The sequence below is a fragment of the Leguminivora glycinivorella genome, chromosome 3 (genome assembly GCF_023078275.1).
Source record: "Leguminivora glycinivorella isolate SPB_JAAS2020 chromosome 3, LegGlyc_1.1, whole genome shotgun sequence".
NCBI lineage: Eukaryota > Metazoa > Arthropoda > Insecta > Lepidoptera > Tortricidae > Leguminivora > Leguminivora glycinivorella.
In genome coordinates this window covers 25301240-25312216 of record NC_062973.1, presented here as the reverse complement: position 1 = coordinate 25312216, position 10977 = coordinate 25301240, and the positions used below count along the sequence as shown (strand labels likewise).

The 10977-nt window shown below is 35.0% G+C and overlaps 1 protein-coding gene across 2 annotated transcripts in view; it reads right to left on the bottom strand.

Annotated features, from left to right (window-relative positions):
- Window positions 1-2365: 2365 nt before the first annotated feature.
- The window catches only part of LOC125242528 (aminopeptidase N-like), a 29047-nt gene continuing 20435 nt past the window's right edge, over window positions 2366-10977 (bottom strand). Inside the window, exons 12-14 of one of the 2 annotated variants that reach the window (XM_048151280.1) lie at window positions 5237-5383; window positions 4878-4956; window positions 2366-3949 (exon numbers count right to left, since the gene is read on the bottom strand). In XM_048151280.1, coding sequence (XP_048007237.1) covers window positions 3737-3949; window positions 4878-4956; window positions 5237-5383 — 439 coding nt within the window. In that variant the 3' untranslated portion in view covers window positions 2366-3736. The remainder of the gene's footprint in view (window positions 3950-4877; window positions 4957-5236; window positions 5384-10977) is intronic. The other variant, XM_048151281.1, reaches the window with a different exon arrangement.

Below are 10977 nucleotides of genomic sequence, written 5' to 3'. Positions count from 1 at the left end.
CCGCAGACCAAAAATGAATCGTATGCAAACGTTTTGCAAACGCTCCAACTTATCGAGAAGTTCCTCCGACATGTCTAGGTTCACAGCATCGCCATAATCAAGCAATGGCAATAACAGTGACCGAGCGAGCATAGTTTTGGTATCAAGTGGCAGGAAGTTCTGTAGACGCCTCAGCGAGTGGAGAGAACCAAACAGTTTTTTGCTGATTTCAGATACATGAGGGGCCCAAGAAAGAGTTTGATCCATGGTGACTCCTAGATTTTTCACGATGGGAGAGAAAGGAATTGGAACACTATCAAATAAAATACTAGGTAACACCAGCCCCGGCAGTCTCGAGATGTAGTAGGGACTTCCGAAAATGATCGCCTGCGATTTCAAGGCGTTGACTCTAAGACCGAAAGATGAAGCCCACAAACAGACAGCCTCCAAGTCAGCGTTAATTTGGCTTACGAGATGTCCGAAATCATCAAGGCTGGCAGCAGCATAAATTTGCAGATCATCTGCGTAGAGGTGATAAGAGGATTTTAAAACTGTTGTAATATTATTTATAAAAATAGAGAAAAGCAGTGGAGATAGTATACCCCCCTGAGGGACGCCGGAAGAGAGATCACACCAATCAGAAAGAGTATCATCAACTCGAACTCTCTGACGCCTCCCAAAGAGGTAGCTGCGAAACCAGGACAAAGAAGTGGGTGAGATATTTAAAAGGTTTAAGTAGGCTAGGAGGATGTCAAAATCAACCGAGTTGAAAGCGCTGCTAAAGTCTAAAAGCACCAGAACTGTAACTTTCTTATTTTCTATATTAAAACGTATATCGTCCGTGACTTTAACAAGAGCAGTGGTGGTGCTATGCCCGGGGCGGAAACCGGATTGGAGAGGATTAAAAAGATTGTGTATATTGAGATGCGAAGAGAGACGTCGATTTGCAAAATATTCAATGATCTTAGAAAGGACTGGTAGGATGGAAATGGGACGATAATGGGAAAATGAGGAAGGATTCGAAATTTTAGGAAGTGCTATTATATGTGCAAGTTTCCAACACGAAGGGAAGACACCGGAGGAAAAAGAAAAATTTATTAAGTGCGATAGAACAGGAGCTATTGAATCCGCTACGAGCATAAGCATATCCAGGCTCAAATTATCATCCCCAACTGCTTTAGTTTTAATAGATTTGAGAGTTGAGATAACTTCTTGCGGGGAAATGGGGTCAAAATTAAAAACGGGGGTATCTGGGAGTGGAGAATTGGCTAAAACAGACAAAGAACTTTGCTTAACTCGCGGGTCAAGGCAAATAGGAGAAGTGCTCAAATATTGATTAAGCGCGTTCAGATCTAGAGTCCCGATAGTGCTTGACTTAGGCTTGCCAACACCGAGTGTTTTTAAAAAGTTCCAGAGCTTGGTGGGGGGGCATTCGTCGATAGATCGATGTATATATTTTCGCCTAGCGTCCCTACAGGCTTTATTGCATCGGTTACGAAGCGATATATAAGCTCGATTATTGCGTTCCGACGGATCGTGCCTTAGCCTAATACGAGCTCTATTCTTTTTATTCATAAGGTCTCTAATATCGGAAGTAAGCCACGGAGCTGGGAAATGTTTAACGCGTATGGGTTTAAGAGGAGCGTGTCTGTCAAAAACAGCAAGCAAAATATTGTTGAAAGTCTCTACCTTCTGGTCTACATCAGCCGTGGAGTCTAACAATTCCGTCCAGCATATTTCGTTTAACTCGGTAATAAGAGCATGCTGATCAATATCGGCAAAGTTACGTCTCATAATAATTTTATGACGTCTTTTCGGGGGGCGAATTTTGAAGGAGGCGAAAATCAAGTCGTGATTCGAAAAAGCAAGAGCATTGATTTGACCATGACATGACACATGCCCAGGAGAAGAAGTAAGGATTAAGTCAAGCAAAGACGGTGGCCCATTATGCGGAAAATGAGTGGGAGTAAGAGGTAAAATATGAATATTGAGGGAAGAAACGACGGATTGAAGCCTCTTTGAACGTTGGTCGTTTTTAACAAGGCAAGTGTTAAAATCGCCCATTATTATAATATGCTCAAATTGAGGGGAAAGATTAAACAGTGTATTTTCGAAAGTGTCAAAATAGTCAACATTAGAGGAAGGGCTGTAAAAAACTCCAAGAAGGACTTTAGTATGATGTAATGAGACATCAAGAAATAAATACTCAGGAGAATTCGAATAAACTGTGGGAGACTGAGCTGCAATTTGGCAAGTAATCTCACTTCTCAGGTAAATGGCAACCCCACCGCCTCGCACCATGCTGTTTCCGCCATCCCTTACCCGTTCTGTCATTTCGAATAAGACGGTAGCCGGGCAAAGGATAGAGGGTAGATGGAAGTTTAATGAATGATCTGGCCGTATAATATTATCTAGTCATTAAATAATGTTCTTTTATTTAATTCATGCGACGACACTGTTTGTTTTATTTATTAAAATAATTAGTATAGGTCCAGTAAAACAAAAATAGGTGTTCTTAATTATTGTATCTCTATTTATATTGTATTTAAATTAATTAATGCAATATGTACATATTACACATAACATACTTTGAAAATAATATTAAGTAATTTATAATAAACAACTTTAAATTAATAAATGTGCCTTACCTTTAATATTCGTATTTATTATTTAAGATAAATGTTTATTCTATATTTATTATACATATAGTAATAACCAAATTCGAAGCAAGAGGACGCATTTGCTTCAAATTTCATTGTATGTTAAATATAAAATACCTAAATTAAAACTAGTTTCACTTATTTGATACATTATTTACTATAAATAACAATATACAAAAACTGTGAGTGAAAATGCAGTAAAAAACCTAAAACTAATCATACAGCTAATAATTTATTAGAACTGATTAATAAAATAGCTTAATCTATGCTTTAAAAATAATATTCACTTTGTGCAATTCTGGCATTAAAATATCTCTAGGCTATGCTACATTTAATATACAGGATGTTCTAATAAAATGCATATTCAACTTACCCATTACCACATGTGTAACAAGAAGTTTCCATACAATCATTCATACAGATCAAACAAATCAAAAATATGATGTAGTAATGGCCAAGAGCAGTTCCAGTTCCAATTTTTTCAATTGCTTACAAATGACCATTAAATCCTTACTTTGATTTGAATAGAATTCCCGAAAGTCTCGAAACTACACAAATTATCTAAAAAGATAATAAGGAGTTTCCTTCACTCAATCACACTTTTCTATAAAATTCAATAAACTGTCTATGATATCTATAGTATTTTATATGATCGTTAATACTTACAATTATTTCACTATTTTAAAATTTATAATTTTATTATGGTTACAAATACTAGACTCCGTCAACGTTATGTCTCCACTGCTGGTGAAAATGTCATTATAAACGTCAGAAATTTGACGTTTATGGTGACACCTGACCTCCTACACTAGATGCAATCATCTGCAAAACTATGTAACCCTGCGAACGTTGTATAACACATTGCAGCTGACTGTACAAAGTTTGTGCCGACTGCCGACCTTACCTTCCCAACAAAATAAATATAGACGTACAAATAAAGCTACTCTTCAATGCATACCAAACTTACATTACCCTATAAAATTACAATAAATACTACTAAATACAGTCACGGACAGTGAACACGGGTCACGTTCCATAGAGATTTCAATACAAAGTGACCTTTATTTACTGACAACGAGTGTATAATACAATACTGATCAATGGTTAAAAATGGTAAGCAGAAACGAGCCAAAAATCAGCACCATAGACACCACAAGCGTCGGCGCATCATTCTCATCAATCCATTCATACACATAGTCTAAGTGTTGTCGCTCCCAACTCAGGTTCTCTTCGATCATTTGCTTGGCCCGTTGGGCCGCCATCTCAGAGTTGTCAAGGTCGCTGTTGATGGAGTTGGCCCAGATTATGTACTGAAAAAAGTGAGATTATAAAAAAAAAGTCTGCAACATTCTTGCGGTAGATGTCGCTTATGGTAGATTCTACTAAGTACAGGCCCTAATAGGCAGGTACTACAGATGTAGTGCGAAAAGCACTGCTGTACCTTCATATTTTTACGGAAACGTTCGTATTTGTCATGCTAGTTCAGACTGTGTCAATATCGATCAACTCAAAACAGTCTACTATGCTCTGATAGAATAGCAAGTTAAGATATAGCATCAAACTCTGGGGAAATGGCTACAAATATAATATCAGCAGAGCCCTTATAATTCAAAAGAGAGCAGTCCGTACTATTTTCCGCATACCCCCATGGGTCTCGTGTAGACACTTTTTTAAAGAGTTGGGAGTTCTCACAGTGCCTAGTTTGTATGTGTTGGTGTTGCTCACAAAGCTTCTAAGGAACGAGTCTTCTTCGGAGCAACATGAACGCCTACTTACGCGCACCAAAAATAAATGAAGGTAAAGTTTCGTCCCAGACTCGAGGTTGCTGCACATTCCGCTGGCCATCAAGGTATATGTATTTATAACCGATTGCCTACAGAACTTAAAATCATTACAGATTACGCTTTATTTCAAAAAGAACTAAAAAAATTTTTATTGAGAAGTTGTTTTTACACCGTAGACGAAATTTTTCATAATGTTTAATATCTAGGCTTACCATTTTTATTGTACCATTATATTTAGTTTTAAGGCTCCAATTCAAACACAATACCTGTATTGTTTTCTTTGAATAAATATATGATATGATGAATACGACTTGCACTGGAAATTATTTACGAACTACAACTGTGTCTAGTCAAATAAATAAGACGGTAATGGTTTTTTTACTTAAAAAAAATAAGTTAAAGAACACTTTTAAGGTCTAAAAAAATGGATAAATTTTCGTAATATTAGACTTACATCCGTAGATAGCGAATCACCCGCCAGGCATTCAGCAATATGCCAGATGATTTCTTCCAATTTTTCATCTCCTCCATACCTGAGTATAAAAACAATATTAAATAAATAAAAAATATCTTTTAATGAAAAAAAGAAGTTCTAGTTTCTAATTTCATCGATTCTCACCACTTTGAAATCAGTCCCGGAAATGAAAATTTACATGAACAAATTAACATACTTATAGAAACTAAGATAAACCTTAATACTAGCTATCTTTACATCCAAAATTAAACTCTTGAAGCTCTCAAGGTTGCTGGCAACAATTACTGGCTTTATCATGCAAGAAAGTCGCCAGCTCTCCAGTCTTTGTCAGTACTTACATTCTCCTCAAATTGGCGGTATTTCGAGAGATGAAGTTGACAGCGGTGTCAGCGTTGTCCGTGCTGGCACTAACTACGGCTTTGAAGATCCTGGTTCTTTCCTCGGTGCTGTAGGGCCCGTTGGAGGCTAAGGTTTCTGCGAGGTATCTGTTGAACATAATTCAAAAGACAAATTTTAAACATAATTATATTATTATGTTCAAGCGTTATAACAACCACTCGTATGAGAGGTTACTTAAAGTTGGAAAGTCATAACAGTAACCCTCATTAAGTACTTTTTGAGCAACCGATTAGCGAGATCTTGGAACAAACTTGTAGAAGGTGTGGTCTCACCAAACAATATGAATCACTTTAAAAACGAACTAGACAAGCAATACTCTGCTATGATTATTGTCATAATATAAAAGGACATGGAGACAAGGTCATGGATGAAGAAGATTACACAAATCGATTTAGTCCGATTAGAAAAGACATTTCCTGATCATTTCATCATCAGAGATCATCAGAGATAGATCAGTGACCGTTGATTTGAGGACGAGTAGGCTGATACAGCTGGGCAGCTGTTCATGTCATTTATTGTATGCAAAAAACATGTTTACAGGAGGTGTTACATATATTATTTACATGGTCACCATACCCTGCAAGGGCCTAGCACTGTTTTATAAAAACTAGTGTGTAGAGTGAAACTGTTTTTCTATACGAGCGCCGAGTGGATGATCTACTTAATATTAAGCTATTTCACATGTCAGATGTTTTTTTACAGCATACAAGCGTTTGTGGCTGCAATGTCCAATACGAAAGGAACGTAATTTCTAGACGTAAGGACCTACTGCGTATAAAATAAGAAATATCTAGTGAAATCCTGCAAAAACTTACCTGTATTTGTGCTCAATTTGAAGACAACATTTGGACTGCCTAGCAAAAATGTTATCTCTCATCGAATACGGCTGCATCTTGAAAAATCATCTACAGTTTATCACCAGGTATGAAGACTATTTCGGTTAAAAATACAAATTTGAATAACCTAAGACTTTAAACCACCAAATCACAACACAACTTACACTTATTGCTCAGATGATTGGTTATACGTCATTGGAGGCGTGACAAGAATTTGACAGCTTGCCGGAGTTGCCAGCCTTTTTTCAAGGCGTTCAACAGAAATAACGTTATTTTAACCGTTATTAACGGTTACTTTTCCATTATACGCAGCAGACAGAAGAAGTATCTCCATCTAAACAGAGTATTATTATTATTCGTTCTCAATCGCTGTAATAAATAATGTCTTCAGGAAAAGTCAAAATATCCACTGTCACAACAAGGAGGAGACTACAACCAGTGTCCAAAAACAAGTTATTAATAAAAAAACTGCAATTTCTAATCCTCAAAATATAAATGAGACACCCCGAAGAAAGAAGGGAAATATTCCAAAAACGTCAAATGTTGTCGACACTCTTACTGAAGTTGAAAACACGAATAACGCCGAAATGATTAATACAACCGAAGCCTCGAATTTCACTTTATCACAGAATAAAAACCTAAATGAACGTATAAAATCAAAATCTGAAGAATCACTTCACGAGGAAATAAGTGACGATGATTCTATAGACTCTCTAATGGAGGACATATTATCAAAAAGTGCAGATACTATGTGTGAACTCTCTTCCTTACAAGATTTGAAACTCCAAATTACTGATCTGACTACAAAGCTAAACAGTACAGAAAATGAACTTGAGAACGTCATAATTGAAAATAATGAATTAAAAAGACAGTTAAAAAAGTGTACACAAGAGATACAGGCACTGAAGACAATATGCCGGACGCCTTCTCCCTCATCTAATCGAAGAACTCCTAATAGGAAAAAGCACAAAAACGATTCAGGAAGCAAAACTGCGAGTCCCGTAATAAACGACCTTGAGAATAACATTTCATTACTACAAACGGAACTCAGGAAAGCAAAAGAAGAAATAAACGTTTTAAATATTAAAATTAAGGATCTCGAACGACATACTCAGGAACCTCAACATTATCACACATCTGGAACAACATCACAAGAACATTCTACACACAACTTTGTGGAAAATATGAACAAAAGAAAAATTTACTTTCTAAGTACAAATCGCAGAAACAATATCACTAATATAGCTCTAAGCAAGTTTAATGATTACTTCGATATTTGTCATTTTATCACTCCAGGTGGTGGAGTAAAAGAACTTTTCAAAAATATAAAGGAAAAAACACTTGAATTAACTAATAATGACTATTGTATAGTTTTAATAGGACACAACGACTTCACATCTACGTGCAACTACCCAAATTTGGTAACTCATATTCGCGAAACACTCAAAGATCTTACTCACACAAATTTTGTATTATGCGCTCCTACATATAGATCAGGAGTATTTTCAAATATTTTCAATACAAGGATTGAAGTTTTTAATAACATGTTGCACTTAGATGTAAATACACACGATTATGCTTGGTTATTGGACTCAAATCTTAATCTTGATTACAATATAAATATGTTTACTGGTAGAATGGGAATCCTAAATAACCAAGGCATGAGAACTATTTTTGATGATTTGGCTAGTCTCTTAGATGAAATTGATAACAATTATTTGCCATATAACATGTGTTATGATGATATTGATATTGAAACAAATATTTCAAATAACATTGACCTGAAGACCTCTAATTCTAACGATAATTACAAAAATGACACTGAAAATCCTGTTGATGACAATCTAAATAATGTTGATGATGATACATTTTTTCGTCACTAATCATATACATATAATGCATCAAAATATTAACGGATTAATAAACAAATCTGACCTTCTAAACTTAGCACTAGATGATTTTTCCAAGAAAAAAAATTCAGTCGATGTTCTGTGTATAACTGAGCATAATATGATAGAGAATGACCTTGAAATGCTCAATATTCTTAACTATAAACTTGTCTCTAATTCCACTAGAGCTACTCGACATGGAGGTACTTGCATTCTCATAAAAAATTGTATTAACTATAAAGTAATAGACATACCTTCAAAATACTGCGTTTCTGGAATTATTGAGTGTTGTGCTGTCGAACTAACAGATTTCAACGTGATTGTTTACTGTATGTATAGACCACCTAGCAACTCAAATCAACATTTTGATATCTTCTTTAATACTCTTTATGACATTCTTAATTTTCATTGTTATGACCAGAATAGGAAATTAGTACTGTGTGGAGACTTTAACATTAATATCCTTGAAGATAGCAAACACAGTAAGGAATTTAAGAACATGCTTGAAAGTTTTAATATGAAGCTATCAGTTAATAAGCCTACACGTTTGAGCAGTGGCACCTGCATAGACAACATCATTCATAACGCTCGTGGTTGTACCGTTAATCTTCTCGAATTTGCTCTATCAGACCACAGTGCTCAGATTTTAAAATGCCCCGTGAAAAAATACTGCAAACTGAGATTTTGGTATGTTTTTAAGCGGGATTATTGCCAGGAGAATATATCTAAATTTTACTACTATTTAAGCAACATTAATTTTGATGAAATTTATTCTGCGCCTACCGCAAATGAATCATTTAATCATTTCATGGATATTTATAAACTCTTTTATGACCTTTGTTTCCCTTCTTTGCTAGTAAAAGTTTACACAACAAGGAAACCGAAATGGATCTCTCGAGGAATAAAACTATGCTGCAGAAATAAGAGAAAAATGCTTTGGATATACAGATCAACTAAGAGTGAAACCGATAAAACTAAATATAAAACCTACTCTAAAAAGCTAAAACAAATCATCCAACAAACGAAGAAGTGTCAAAATAATTATAAAATTTCAACAGCTAACAATAAAGCTAAAGCCACCTGGCAAATTATAAATGACTCCAAGGCTTACTTCCCAAAGCAAAGTATTACAGCTATTCTAGCGGATGGTCAAAAAGAATTTGATGCAAAAATAATTACTGAAAAATTTAACGATTTTTTTGTAAATCAAGTTAAAGATAACCCTAATATATCCGCAAAAACAACTTTATCGCGAGCATATAGCAAACACAATTCCATGTTCATGCAACCAACGGATGCAAATGAAATTTTTAAAACAATTATTAGTCTTAAAAATACACCTAGTACAGGCTATGATGATATCACAACCAGCATAGTAAAGTTAACAGCTCAAATTATTTCGCCATTATTAAGTTCTATTTTTAATAAATGTATAGAAGAAGGATCTTTTCCAGACAAGTTAAAAGTAAGTATCATTAAACCACTCTTCAAAAAAGGTGACCAATTAGACATGAATTCCTATAGACCAATAGCTTTGTTAACAATATTCTCAAAAATTTTCGAAAAGGTAATCCATGACCGACTATACAAATACTTTGAAGTCAATTCTATCTTATGTGATGAACAGAAAGGCTTTAGAAAAAAATTATCAATAAACATGGCTATATATGACTTTCTACAAAAAATATACACTAGAATGGATGATAGTGTCCCAGTTTTTGCTATCTTCATAGATATGACCAAAGCATTTGACTACGTTGACCACAAAATACTACTGGACAAATTGTATTTATACGGTGTTAGAGGCAATGTGTACAATCTGATTAAATCATACCTTACAGGTCGAACACAGCGCACTAATATAACAAGAATATCTACTCACACTAAAACCGAATTAGACTTTCTCTCTGATGAAAAAACAGTTGCGCACGGAGTGCCACAAGGTAGTATTTTGGGCCCCTTACTTTTTCTAGTATACATAAATGACCTTCCAGGAGCTATCATACATCCGACAGTCCTGTATGCGGATGATTTCACGGTAGTGCTTACACAAAAAAATCAAATAATTAGCTGCCTTGAATCAATAGTACATTGGCTAGAGAAAAATAACTTGAAAATTAATTTGCAAAAAACCACAATAATGAGTTTTAGCCAAAGAAAAACGGAGGATAGCGCTACTGTAGTATTTAAAGATACAAACATCTCAATCACACATAGTACTAAGTTCTTAGGACTACTCATAGACGATAAAATGAATTGGGCGACTCATACTGATAGTCTCTGTAACAAACTAATGAAATATTCGTATACCCTATATATGCTTAGTAAAACTGTAAATCGCGATGCTGTTATGTCTGCCTATCACGGCTATGTATCTTCTGCACTACGATACGGTATCATTTTCTGGGGGAACTCTAGCCAAGCCGACGATGTTCTCAAAGCACAAAAACGATGCGTAAGATCGATCTGTAAGTTGAGATATAATGCCAGCTGCCGACCACACTTTAAGCAACTACACCTACTAACTGTGCCTGCTTTATACATTTTAGAGACAGTATTGTTTGTACGAAAAAATTTACACCTTTACACACGTGTTGCAAGCGTAAGACATTGTGATAAACTTTACCCTGTTCCTGGCAAATCAGCTCTTTTCCAGAAGAGCATTTTCTCAATGGCGCCGAAAATCTATAACGGTTTGCCTAAATCATTAAGGTTGGTAAATGATGAAGTCGTTTTTAAGAAATTGTTAATTAAGTTTTTGCATGAGCACTGTTTTTATTCAATGAAGGAATTTTTTAATATTAAGGAATGACTTTTATGACAACGATTATTCAAATTAATTACTTGATATAATATTACCTAATTTAATTATTTATTTTGACCTCAGATAATTTTATAACTTTAATTTTGTATTGTAAATATGATGTAAATAGTTTTGTAAATATTAATGTTTTA